We start from the raw sequence: 13,962 nt of genomic DNA on the forward strand, positions 1-13,962 counted from the left end.
TATATCTGCTCTAACATGCCTACATAACAGAGATAACAATTACTACATTCTTTATTATTTTAAAGATATGCTTTGTTTTATATTTCATCTCGTATCCACTATGGAAACAAACTTCAACAGAGAAAGCGGTCGTATAAATTATTTAAATATTTAGCACCATTTGACGTTCATATCGGCTCACAAATAGCACCCAAAAAGCCTTCATGTAAAATTATCGCTGACGTATCACAGAAAATTTTGATCTTGATGCCGAATAGCGAAATACTGAAACAATATGCTGGAATGTGATTCATACATAATATAACGTTACATATATCTGATATAGACCGAGAAAAGCGGGGGCGAGTCCCAAGCGGCCTCCACGCAGCGCCCGACGCTTCCGAGCCAAGCTTATCGTAAACTTGTACAACAACTTCAAATATATTTTTTGTCATTTACTCTTTACATCACAAAAAATACTATTTACATAAAACATACATACAACACGACTAAAATGTTTCAACAATAGTTCTCTTTCATTCTTACTATTTACACCATTAAATAACTTATAAATATAAATATTCAAAATTATAATAGGACGCTTTCGAGGCAGCTTCGGTGTGGTACGAGCTAGTGTTACAGACAAATGCGTTTTATATTCAATGCTGAGTGGATTTCTATTGTCAGTCTTGAGTATGAAATTGGCCAACAATTTGGTTGCATTTCTTGTGTCTTAACCAATTTCAGAGTGGATTCTATCTTTGGTAGGCCGTAACTGACTAGTAACAATACTAACTAAAAACATGGCACTATGTGATTTAACATATGTCCATAGTGACAATCGCTCTTTAAATATAAAATATGTACTATTAAATAATATGTGGCCATCTGTGAAAAAGTAGGAACTAAAAATGCATTGCACACGGCCACAACTGAGCCCTGTCCCAAGCTGTGTTGTACGATAACAGATCATTGGCTTGCGTTGGGACAGAGCCTCAGCCGCGCCAGTGGGGCGCCCGACCGCCGAGATATTTCCGGCCGGACGCTAAGTACTATATTACAACTACATATATACAGGGATTCAGTCGCATATCACAGCCAGTCGATTATTGTTACGGCACTATTTGGGACTGCACCCTATTATTATATAGCTTTTGTACACGATAATGTTGCAAGAAGTGAGTCCCAGTAGGGTTGCGCATGTTAAAATCTAGTTACACAAGGCTCCATCTCTTATTTTCAAGAGTCCCCTTACGGCAAACAACCAAACTATACAATTCTAGTAACTGCCAACCCGCCTCTTGCAACACTACATCATTATCACTTCACAATTTTACTGTCACAAGCCAAATCGGTGATCGGGCCAATTTGCACTGACACATCACTGGGAGCACAATTTCATGGTCGTCAGCCAAACAGTCTAGACCAGACTGCGGTCCTGCCTCAGTCTAGATCGAGTCGGGCGGCGAGCCCCGGTCGTGGCCGCGGTCGCCGGCAGCGGTGACGTCGGTGACGTCTGTAGCGTCGGTGACGTCGGTAGCGTCGGCGCCGTCGCCGGACGAGGCCATCATCGCTGCGGCGCGGGCCACGCGTCGGCGAGCCGCATGCCGGCCGACAGCCGCTTGTAGCTTTCGCGAAACGCCGTCACAATCTTCTCAAACGACTCCGGGTCGTATACGGAACGCGCCGTGTTCGATAGGTCGAACGGCTCTGTGGAACCCGTTATTCATCATTTTATGATAGGTATGACACTGATACAGAGACAGATGTGCCATTAAATTTATGTCTAGGAAATATAAGACTTAAACCTTAACTGTTTCAGAAGTCAAGGATCTACATATAATTATAACATTATAAACTTCTGTTTTTTTTTTCTATGTAAACAATAAAGAGTCAATTACAAACCAATTACGATTATGACAAAATGGGTATTCTGTAAAAACTTAATCATAGTCATAATAGTATTGTAATTAAACAGTCTCAATGGAACAATAGACATGTTTCAACATAGAAGTAATAAGTTGTATGGAAATGACTTTGAACTGTTGGTGAAATAAGGTATGTGAATTAATCAGAATTTCTTAAATTTTAATGTGACAAACTGCTGTTTCATGTTCCCATAACAATGGGATGGATAACAATCCAAGGCACTATTCGGCAAACACGAGTGCAAATAATTGAAGCTGCCGAACCCCTCCTCGGGTGATGGGGCTCACCCTCGACACAGATGAGCTGCTGCACGTGCGGGTCGTGCATGCGGCAGTCGGCGCGCGGCAGGCGGCGCGCGGCGCGCACCGACACGGCCATGCGCTCGTACGGGAAGTGCGCGTAGTACTGCAGCAGCTGCACGAACAGCTCGCCCAGCGGCGCGCGGTTGGCGGAGCGCGTGCGCGCCGCGCTGCAGCTCGCCTCGCTCGCGCGCGGCAGGATCGCGGGCTTCGCGCCGCCTGGCGGTGGTTATTGTGCTCAATTAACGGATGCAAGTCTCTTAGTGGGTCATGTTCTTGAGAGGAGACTATGTCACAGTCGGCAATGGAGTTGGTGGGACGCCTGATGGTAAGCTATACCACCGCCCATGAACATTTGGAGAGGCATAAGGTCCATTGCAGACCTTACGCCTCTACAAATGGATTGCCGACTTTAAATTGGGAAGGGATTAAGAAAGGATTGTTGAGAGGAATAAAGGAAAGGACTGGGAAGGGTAAGGAAAAGGATATGGGCGTATGGTATAGTAATGCTATTAAGATTAAAATTTATTTTACACTAAGAATTTTACAAAAATGACGTCATATAAAATACTATTTGCAAGGCTCGGATGGGCATCGACTCACACTGCAGGAAGTGTATGACCATGAGCGTGAGCGCGTAGGAGGAGAGCGTGCGGCGGCGCGCGTCGTTGATGCGGTGCGCGCGCGCCCACAGCTTGGCGACGGCGACGAGCGGCCGCACGCGCCAGTCCGCGCGCGAGAACCACAGCAGCAGCTCCGTGTTGCGCACGCCCACCACGTTGTTGCAGTTCAGGTCCACGTGCACGCCGGCGCGCGCGTCGCGGAACTTCAGGATCGGCACCTTCGCCTGGATCAGCTCCGCGTCTGCGACGACAACAAAACAACAACTTTTTTTACTTTACTTAAATACTCGGAGGAGCCTTTTAAAAATGTGCCTATGACATTAAACAACCATAAATAAAAAAATCCCCTAAAATCATCTATGCTACTGCAGACTACCTTTCTGAATGTAAGACTATTATTGGTCAAACATTAAATTGTAAATTAAATAAAAATTCAGTCCACCTGTTCCCATTAAAAAGATTATACAAAACAGCTACTAACTGGGATCAATAGCGCGTATATAGGCCAGTATATAGTCGAGGTGCAGCAGCGCATGCGCACGCGGTTCCAGGTGCGCGAGCGCGCGCACGTACAGGCACAGGTCCATGTCTGACGATTCCAGCCCGAAACCGGACATCGTGGAACCCACCACGTAGAGACCGTAGCGAGGGAATATTGACTGGGGAGGAAACACTTCTTAAATATGATGATACATTAAGCCCCATACCTTGTATCCCAACAATGAATTTTCTAGTAAAGGAAGCTGAAAAATAACTTCAAAAGGTTTAAATAGAACGCCACGTACAATATTACAGGTAAATACACACCCGAAAAGAGCGTCGAGCATCCGCATGAACGTCCGAAATCCGCAATCAGTAACACTTTCGTAAATTTTTATTTTGCATTTTTACACTAAGTTATACATAAAAATATTGTAACTCTAACTTTAAATTTTGTATTTATTATATTGCAGATTGTGACATCCATGCTTTTATATTTCAAAGTGAACGAAGTAGGCTATATATACATAATTTTTCTTTCTCATCTAAAATCAGCGGGGTTAATACTTTTATTTTTTGTACTTCTGAATATTTTTTTTTTTTTTTTTTTATAAAAGAAAGCGGACAAACGAACAAGTGGTGCGCCCATTATCGAGCGATCACCACTGCCCATGAGCCCCCACAAGAGTCCCTGTGAAGGTGTTGCCGGCCTTTTAAGGAAGAGGTAGATTTTTTTTTTTAATTTATCCGGATTGTAAGAATATACTCAGTAATAAACGATATGCTACGCTCATGGTTCATTCTAACCTTAATAGTGATATAAAGATATCTCCATAAGTTCATCTTCTTGTGGAATGTCTCCTCAGTCTGCTGAGACTTAATGAACTTGTCCCAGATCTCTTGTGATAGTGTGTCCCAATTCGAGCCTGAAAACAAATACAGAATAGTCACCTCTTAAAATGGTTACTCTATAGATATATTTTCCCTATAGATTTTATTGTTCAATATAAATAAATTGGGTCCCTTTGGCAAATTATATTATCAATTAAGAAAAACTTATACTGTAAAACTAAACATATGATAAGGTAAATTACATACTGTATTAGACATTTCTGAGCAATCATATACAAATTATGTTTTTATTTATAAAATAATATTGTAAATAGCAAAGATTTGTATATTTTAATGCAGGTCATTTTATTTGTGTACTGACCCAACTGGAACCGAACTGGACCACAAATAATAACATTACATTATTCGTGAATTTTATAATTTATATATTATTGTAGATCTTATAATTATATATGTAACAAACATAAATAATTATAAGATGCGTGTCTGTGCGTCCCTCACTCACCGTTCAACAGATCGTCGGGCGTGAACTTGACCTGGAAGGGGTACGCGGCGGTGAGGTAGCGGTCGGGCGCGATACGGCGCGGCCGGTGCTCGCGGCGGTTGCGCGAGCGCCACTCGCGGCTCACGTTGCCCGACGAGCTGCCCGACTCCCGCTTGTCCCCTGGTAACCATGTCATATACGAGAAACAATATTATATAGAAAAAATTACTTCAGAGATGCAGATAGATTATCTTGAGAATTGATGTATGGACCCGTTACTATTAAGCAAAACTAATGATCGGAGCTGCATAAAATTTGATTGTATAGATAACAGTACATATAATATGAATGCTGGCCATTTTTTATCTGGGTACCACATAAGTTAATCTCTGTGATCCAGATAGCTATTTAATATATGAATATTTGTTTCCAATATGTAGTAATTGAATAGGAAGATAAGTACACACAAAATGTTGAAATATGCATGGTTAAATGATACTTAAAAACTCATTAAATGAATCAATTTAAAATTTGACTACATGACACATTCAATAAAAAAAAAACAACAATTTTTTCTTATTTAACAATTATAAACAAATAACTAAAACTAACAAATATTTTCTTTTTCTCATGTTACAAATGCACACTATGAGTTGTACAGTTTATAAATTTTTTTATGTTATTTTTTCCAATATTTATGGTCCAACTTATTTTTTATTTATTAGACCATTGAATTCTATGCTTTTAATTTAAATATTTTATATTACTGTTGGGTATATATTTCACAGTTTTATGTGAAATTAAAAAACTGGGTTAGCAAGAATTAATGATCCCCTAGATTTTTATTAAAAAAGGTGTGTTAGAAAAATTACCTCATTCTATATTCCTAACAATTTAAAATTTGGTATTTCAAAGAAACAAAAATACATATGTAAAAAAAATCACAGTTACTATGTTGTTTTATTTATTATTTCATTAGAAGATTCTTATTAGAATTTAATTAGATCAAAAAATACTATATCATTTTGTCATAAAATTTATTTTGACCTTATACCATAAATCCAATTTTATTTATCATACCATTTATCAATGGGAAAATTTGTTTTATCTTGCAAGACTACCTAATTAACTACAAGGTTAACATTCAATATAAATAGATAAGTCACAAAATAATACCGATTTATATGAAAACAGAAATAAATATTATTCAAATTTGAATTGATCAGATAAGTTTAAACCAGATCATTGTAAATATATGAGGGTACTTGCAAATAATAAAAATGGTGCCTGTTGCTATAGCCTCATATGCACATTTTCACAATTTAATATACAATTCTTACCTTTTTCACTGGATTTATTTGAGCCAGAAGCATTACTTGAAAGGCTGGAGTCATCTGAATCATATCCAAATGCATTTTCGCCTTTTTGCTGACGGTCTCTGCGTGGCTGCCACCTGCGCTGCATTCCCTGTCTAGGGGAGCCCATCCCGCGCATCCCAACACCACCAATCATTTGAACCATATCCATAGGATACTGCCGATTTTGACGTTCCATCTGACCCTGGCCTACATACATTCCGGGTGCGCCGTACCCACCATTCCCATGGTACATTATAGGTGCACCCTCATTCATTTTGCCTCAATATCTGCAAATAGAATGAAGCCTTGAATAATAAATAACACCGGTAACCGCACGAAATTTTCTATTAGTGTACCAACCTTTTTCTGCAACTGTAAAATATAGTGACGTGTCCAGTTGCAGTCGCTTATTGTATCATGCTAATTATAATATTTAATTAGTACGGTGCGACGTCTAAATTGTGTAATTTTCACTTATTTTAATATACCACCGAAATCCGAGACGATCCGTCAAACGTATTTCCTTGTAAGTCGATGGCTATCTTCTTTGATTCAAGTTGAAGTCAAATAAACGTTCTTGTCGCTTTGCTTCCACCGTACGAACAGATCGAATTAATAAAACGACGTCTATTTTAACAAATCTACCCACAAAATTAAAGGTAAATCTCTAAATTACAAGAAAAAATCCGCCATGACTTAATGAAACAACACTAGCGACATCTGGTGTTTTGGGCTGAAATCTACACGTGATAGACTTCATTTTTTTATTTCAAATCTCGTGTATTCGATTTGCAGCCATGAACAAATAATTAGTTTAACTAGAAACTAGGGTACCCATTCAAATATAAATTTGCATATAGCCTAAAGGTATCAATAAACAACCAACATAATATTTAGGTATTTGAAATGTGCAATAAGAATTCTAAAGGAAGACAGTAATGAATTGAATCATATGATTTATTTTTATTAGGGGCAATTACAATGTGTAGTTTTTGACTTTTGTTTTGAGTTTGAGTTTGACAAATAACGTCAAATGCTTTTCTCGTCTCTGTTTACTGAATTTATTGATAAAATTAATTAAGATTATTTTGCCTTTAGTAAAATTCTTAGTCACATAGCATGAGATTGCAGAGATCTTTTTTTCATCATGCATGTCTTTAATATGTTAGTGTAACAAGTGATGACGTCGAGAGAGGATAATGTAACCTTAAAAGTGCTAAGATTGTGTAAATACAAACTTTGTTTTATTTTAGTATCGTTATCAGTCGTTAAAGTGATTTGATATGTCACATTTTGGAGATTTTATGGACGGCGTACCCGTTAAAATATCAGAAAAATACAAACGACCTCCAAGAATCGAGTTACCATATAGCATTACAGAATGTCCTTTGCGAGCGCAAAATGTTGTTGAATGCGTTAAGTATTGTCCTACATTCGAACGTAATGTACTTTCTAAACTCAAAGAGCTTAGAAGCGCAAAAGAAACGAAGAGAAATGAAAGGCGACATCGTCTTCAATTATTGGAAGAGGCGAAACAAAAGAAATTGGATGCCATAGCCGCCGCTGAAGCCGAGGAAAAGTTGAAGCAGCTCAGTGTGTCCGAGGTGTCCTACCCGAGCACCGATGAGATCAGCGCCCTTTCGCCTGACGAAAAACCAGAACGAAACTGTGATACAAGTTCAACTCAAGACAATAGCCCAGAGATTGATAAAACTACAAGCGTAGATGTTGCTTTGCCATGTAGTACAACCCAAGACTCGCAGACTAGCATCTTGCAACCCATACAAGTGCAGTCAAAGTACCAACAAAGCCTCCTAGATGTTCCAGATCCATTGCAGGAATTAAAGATAAGTTCTAAAATTGCTAAACCCCAGTACTCTCATAATGTTGAAACAATGACATTCAAAGATTTTGAAAATGACACATCTAGCCCCTTTGATAATGTCGAACTCAAAACTATAAATGATATGGAGTTACTAGCTCAAGTGTTGCAAAGTCAGAGAGACTCAACAGCAAGTTGTCAGGTGCCAAATTATCAGGAGCAGGTCTATCCAAGCTATGCCAATTGTGCGACACAAGCTCAGATTGAAGGTGTAACGTACATACCAAATGCATACGGGGAACAGACAATACAGGGTCCAAATATTATATACTCATCTCCACAGCATTACCCAGTCTCCAATGGCTATTATGTACAGTCAGATAATGTATGCGATAGGAACATTCCTGTTGATAATGTATATATGCCGAATTATCAATATTATGTTCCTACACAACCTTATACTGTAACTGATCAATATTATAACAACCCATTGCCAACCACATCAGCAGAAATCAATCCAATAACAAACGGAGCCAGCTATATTCCACAACCTTATTATTTTTACCAACAACCATATTACACCCAACAGACAATAAACACTAATGAAGTTACAGAAGAACCGGCAGTAAATAGTTCACAAAATATAGTTAAGTCTAGATCTAGAAGTGTTCCTGATATTGTTAGAGAGTTGAATGAGGAGTTAGCGACAGCAAAATTGAGAGCAGATGAAAGATCTTGCAATGTAAGTCCAGCACCAGTTGCAATGGTTCCAAGGTCATCCTCAAGTAGTGATAAACGAGAGCATAGAAGAAGAAAAACTGAACAATTGCCAAACCCATTTGATAAATTTCCTCCAAAATTGCAGAGCATGTGTCAGAAAATTCACGGAATGGGTTTTCCCTTGGACAGAGTAGCTAGAGTGTGCAGCCTTATTGGCGACAATGATAAGAAGGTATGTTGAAAATTTAAATCTAATAGAAAAAAGTAAATAACGAAACCCAGAGGTATTTAAAATGATAGAAACAGATCTATAAATCTTGTCAATAAATTGGGTGGAAAATTTCATCAGGAAACTATTGCATCCATTAAAAATTAAATTATTCATTAATCCATTTGCCTATATATAATATGTTCAATAATATTCTCTTACCCGACTGAATAAATGTACCTGAAGGAATATTATTTCAAAGCGTCCCAGGGAATATTTTTGCATTACCATAATTATAAGGTACTACAGGTAGTGCAGAAGCAAGTGTTTCTTGTTGACTGAGAGAGATTGATTGAGGCTAGATCTCCAAAAACTTGTCAGGTTTATTTTCAACAACAACATCCTTATATGGTCACTTGACTGGGGCAAATTAAGTTACATGACATGATATTATCTCTTAGAGAAAGAATGATCTACCTTAAAAGTTTGTAAAGAATTGGTGTAACTTAATTAAACTAAGATAGGTTATATATAATGGAAAATATGTTATTATTAACTGTAAGAGTCAAATCTTTTCATTTAAAGTATTAAAATTGTTTTCTTCATTTTTGTTTCTCATAAAAAATATATGTATTCTATAACAGAGGTATACGTTTTTTTTAGAGGTATTCTATAACAGAGGTATTTGTTACTCAGAGAAAGGCCTACATGAGAATACCAGAGTTTCTGATGGTCACATTATTAGCAATATTAACTCCTATTTTGCTTTAAGAAAACATTGTTATTAAAAGTGTGACCAGTTTTTTTTTAATTAATACTCAATACTGTTTTTACAGGTAATAGAAGGTCTTCTTATCTTGGGCGAGCTGATGGATTTAGGATTTTCAGAAGGAAGAGTGTCTGCAGCACTTGTCAAACATGAATTCAACAGAGATAAAGCATTAGATGATTTGGTTTCATAACAGGAATAATAACTTACACTGATTGTTGGATCATGAATACTTTAAAAGGGTAACATTAATATATAATGTGTTTTTTTTTGTTATACGAATGAGTTACATATTACACATTAATCTTAATTTGAGGAAGCAAAAGGCCCTTTATTTATCTTAAATTTCATTAAAATTCCAGTCATGTATAAGTTAATTTTTTAAGTAATAGTGTTAATTATTCAGAAAGCATTACACATAGAGATATTTAATTAACATATGTTGTTATATTATTAAATTTAAAAAATAAATTTATGGTTAACCTAATCAGGTCAATATATTATTATCACAATAAAGCACACTGCAGCAAATGAAAATAATCCTTAAAAAAGTATTTTTTCATACTTTTTGAATGGTGATGATATTTGTTTTATCTATTGCGGAGTATGGGCGACGTAACGTGTTAAAATTTCGCGCTTAACTTTAAATGTTCTATTGTATTAAATAATAAACATTTGTTCTATATTAATATTATTATATTTCCAAGTGCAATATCCATAATTTATGCATATTTTAAAAAACAATATATCGAAGACGATTTTTCAAATAAGTAGCTATCTGCCTATATAATTTAAAGTCTACACGTACGCTGGTAATATTAAAAATTTATGAAGTCAACGTGTAATAAACAAGATTGTGTTGTAAGTAGAGTTTACAGAATTTCAGATAGCTGTTTATTAAAACGATAACAGGCTTGGTGCATTTTCACGATCATACAAACAGCGAAGCGATTAACTAAACCGCATGTGTAAATGCACCATTATAAAAAAGCTCGAAAGAATAAAACTGACAAACGGGACGGGACTCGATAAAGAACTGGATTTGAAAATGATTATAATCAATGATGATTAATGGTGCATTTTAGACATATCTGAAAACGCACCATGACGCATTATTGCCTTTATTGCGAGTAAAATAATTGCGTAGAGAAGCAGACCATCAATTAATTACTTCTTTTTTGTCTCCGGCATACTTTGCTCACGAATTCTAATTTCTTAATGGTCGTTCAAGTAAGTTTAGTTTAAAGCCAATTACGTCTTTTGATATTCAAGATAATTTATGTATTGCGGAGTTCTACTCCTGTAGATCAATAATGTCATGGTCTATCTTTACATGAGTTTTATCAACTTTTTTAATATTACGTATACTGTGTGGGATGGATTACGCATTTATAAGTCGCGTGTGAATGTGCTAAAGAATGTGCGAGAACTTGCCGTGGTTGATTCGGGAGTTGTATTATATTTATGATAAATAAATTTGTTTATCCTAGAAATAATTAGTTTTTTGCACTCGATTAATTTTAATGATGTAATTCTCAGATACATTGTTTATTTAGTGTAGCATTGGTCTTTAAACCCATTGATTTTATTGCACTTCTATGTGTTAAATTGCATTGTGCTTATATACTCTTATATCTTATTACAAGTTTAATTTTGTCTATATATAAATAGTGCAATTATTTTCGTCCATAAAATTATTTAATGCGCTCTGATTTAAGAAAAAATTCTATATTAGCTATATATAAATTGTAAATTGCTTATAAATATACTGCTTGTTATGGATTAGGTGTTGGAAAGTTAGTCATTTAATTTATATGATGCTTCTAGCTCGTCTATGAACGAATGTAGAAATAAGGGTGCTTCCACACAAACGAATTTATACTTTGATTGTAATTCGTGTCATTGTGGCTGTATAGTTAGTGTATTGTATTTATCAACATTTTTGTAATTAATAATTATATATGTATTTTTTTTCATCTCATACACATTCCGCAATAGACGTGATTTAAATGGAGTAATATTAAAGCTTATTGGTAGCGTTACTCCAGACTTGAGCTTGAAGCATTATCTAAAATGAATGATAGTCTAGGTGGTTATTGTGACACCTTAATGCAGTACTGATTCCAATATGTCGTTTTGCATACTGGAATCATTACTGCTTTCAAAACTAACCTCCTTGAGCAGTGAACTGTTCTATATTTTAATATATAGATTGACAACCTGCTAGATCCAATAAAATGAAGGAGTAAAACTGTATATAAAAGTTAATATACTTATCAGTTTGAGAAAAAGTTTTCTTTTTTTGGAGATTTTAAAATTAAGTATATATGTAAGATTCATAATTTATAGCATTTAATAACTCTAAAGGTTGGGTTACCACTTATTTCAAATTTAGTACCTAGGTATTTTTAATTGAATGTTTGAAAAAGTTTTAATGATGTGAAATATAATCTTATTTCAAGAAACTGAAAGCTGTTCAATGATAGTAAATAAATAGAGCTTCTAGATTCCAAGTGGGAAAATGTATATAGGCATAATAATATGTACAGATGTTAGCAATGTATCCGTTGGTCTACTTCTGACGGAAAAATATGAGTTTTATAATAAAGGAGATGATACTTTATGACTGTTTAGAGCCCGATTTTCACATATTGTAAAACTGAACATGAATTATCTTACACTTACTTAACTTTGTTTGTCGCTTTAGTGCTATATGGGTGAAATGTCATTTTGACAGTGCAGCTCGGAAATGAAAAAAACGATATTTTTGATGGCAGATAATATGTTCTTTTAATATGTTTCTTTATAATTTATGTTTTCTGGCAAATCTAATTTCTGACACCTCCTTTGACTATTTGTTGTTTTTCAATAAAAGTTCTCAATAATCACTATTTATAATAAAATAAAAAAAAATTGTTGGTTTTTTGATTAGACTTAAAGAAAATATTAGAAAATATGTATAGCGAATATGGAGGAAATTATAAATTTATCGAAACTATTACCAAGCTAATTCGTTTAAAATATCAATATTACTTTAAACAATGCAACGCAGGTATATGTACATAATTTATCCTGATATTTTATTTTTATAATAAAGCGATTGGCTGTGATCTTCATGACAGCAGTAAGTTCTGTAACGAGATGTCGAATGTAATCGTACATTTAATTGTACTTAGAAAATATGTTTCCACCCAGTTTCAAATGTTGAATGTCAACCGTATCAGTCGGTCAGGCTAAAATTTGAGTTCTATCTCTCCCACACACATACTTACTAGGTATTGGTGACTCCCTTTATTGGGTAGAGCCATTATTTAAGACAAGAAAAAATTGCATTTTTGAAAGAGTTCGGTATGATGCGATAGATATCACAAAATATGTTACAACCTGTTCATTCTACATAATTGCATTAGTACATTATTTTAAATTAACTTTGAAGATAATTAAATATCTTTTTAAACATTTTTCTCTTAGGTACTTTTAAATCGTACCGTCGTTTATTTTAAATAAATTTAATTCGTCTAAAATGTAACAAAATTATTATTTATAATTGAACAACAGAGAAGTATGAATACGTTGCAGCCGCAACTAATGTATTTTTTTTACCATGCAACTCCTGGCAAGTTCAGTACCATTTAACGACTAGTGACATATTTAAATGAATACCTTTATGGATTATAAAAAGTGCTTAAACGTTCAACATACCCGGGAAATATCGAGATTTGGGAACATTTATAAAAATAGAATCGTGGAAACTGTAATTAGAATTCTTAAAAAGAAAAATTAGTTCGTAAAGTTTTGAGTGTCATGCATATAATTGAATAAAAGGATGAGAACTTGCTGGTTAAAAACATCCTTGAAATAAAACTAAACGATTTGAAGCATTCGTAATTTTCATACGCAGGCTGTCTTTTAGTTTTTATTCGGCCTTTAGGCACATTCGTAAAACATACTCACATGTAGCTTAGATTCTGAATGACCTAGTTGTTGCATAGATAAATATTGATTTCTAATAGCGTTGAATAAACTTGCCTTTTGTTTTCAGTTAAGTGTAAGTATGCTTTACGAAGTGCACTTAGTGATATTTTCTGCAATGCTTGGGCATAGGGTGCGTGATTTTTGGATAGCTTCGTATATATGAAATATGTATAATAAAGAGTTATTTTAAACTTGTGTTTCATTTGCTAATGTGTTCATTGACTGCACTAAAATATAAAACAATCTAATTTTGAAACATTCGAAATTATGACAGTAAGAACATAGTATAATAATGAGTAGTTATATATAGAGTATATATAGTAACATAGTATATATAGAGTAGGTAGCATAGCTCTAGAATCTGTGATACTGTGTTCGTAATAAAGGTACACGTCCCTAAGCTCCCTCAGTATTATTGTACTCCTTGCAAGTTGCAGTTCTCAATTAGTGAGCATCCTTTCGCT

At 35.1% G+C, this 13,962-nt stretch overlaps 2 protein-coding genes across 2 annotated transcripts; one reads left to right on the top strand and one right to left on the bottom strand.

Annotated features, from left to right (window-relative positions):
• Nucleotides 1-6: 6 nt before the first annotated feature.
• On the bottom strand, nucleotides 7-6,716 carry LOC119839664 (poly(A) RNA polymerase gld-2 homolog A-like). The gene is made up of 8 exons (XM_038366065.1): nucleotides 6,365-6,716; nucleotides 5,987-6,291; nucleotides 4,668-4,826; nucleotides 4,118-4,236; nucleotides 3,312-3,489; nucleotides 2,811-3,071; nucleotides 2,196-2,426; nucleotides 7-1,689 (listed from the first exon to the last, which is right to left on the bottom strand). The coding sequence occupies exons 2-8, from the start codon at nucleotides 6,276-6,278 to the stop codon at nucleotides 1,547-1,549; spliced, it is 1,383 nt and encodes a 460-aa protein (XP_038221993.1). The 5' UTR covers nucleotides 6,279-6,291; nucleotides 6,365-6,716; the 3' UTR covers nucleotides 7-1,546.
• Nucleotides 6,717-7,011: 295 nt separating this feature from the next.
• Nucleotides 7,012-12,169, top strand: LOC119839623. The gene is made up of 2 exons (XM_038366019.1): nucleotides 7,012-8,778; nucleotides 9,591-12,169. Exons 1-2 carry the CDS (start codon nucleotides 7,288-7,290, stop codon nucleotides 9,714-9,716), a joined length of 1,617 nt encoding a protein of 538 aa, XP_038221947.1. The 5' UTR covers nucleotides 7,012-7,287; the 3' UTR covers nucleotides 9,717-12,169.
• Nucleotides 12,170-13,962: the final 1,793 nt, after the last annotated feature.

Source organism: Zerene cesonia, chromosome 4, assembly GCF_012273895.1.
Source record: "Zerene cesonia ecotype Mississippi chromosome 4, Zerene_cesonia_1.1, whole genome shotgun sequence".
In the NCBI taxonomy this organism is placed as follows: domain Eukaryota; kingdom Metazoa; phylum Arthropoda; class Insecta; order Lepidoptera; family Pieridae; genus Zerene; species Zerene cesonia.

Bases quoted from the DNA above. Each gene is read 5' to 3' on its own strand.
- LOC119839623 (XM_038366019.1), top strand. From the start codon at position 7,288: ATGTCACATTTTGGAGATTTTATGGACGGCGTACCCGTTAAAATATCA. The intron at 8,779-9,590 runs GTATGTTGAAAA...CTGTTTTTACAG, and splicing joins TTGGCGACAATGATAAGAAG to GTAATAGAAGGTCTTCTTAT.
- LOC119839664 (XM_038366065.1), bottom strand. From the start codon at position 6,278: ATGAATGAGGGTGCACCTATAATGTACCATGGGAATGGTGGGTACGGC. The intron at 3,490-4,117 runs GTTAGAATGAAC...TTTCCTCCCCAG, and splicing joins ATCTTTATATCACTATTAAG to TCAATATTCCCTCGCTACGG. The intron at 3,072-3,311 runs GTTAGTAGCTGT...TTGTCGTCGCAG, and splicing joins TATACGCGCTATTGATCCCA to ACGCGGAGCTGATCCAGGCG.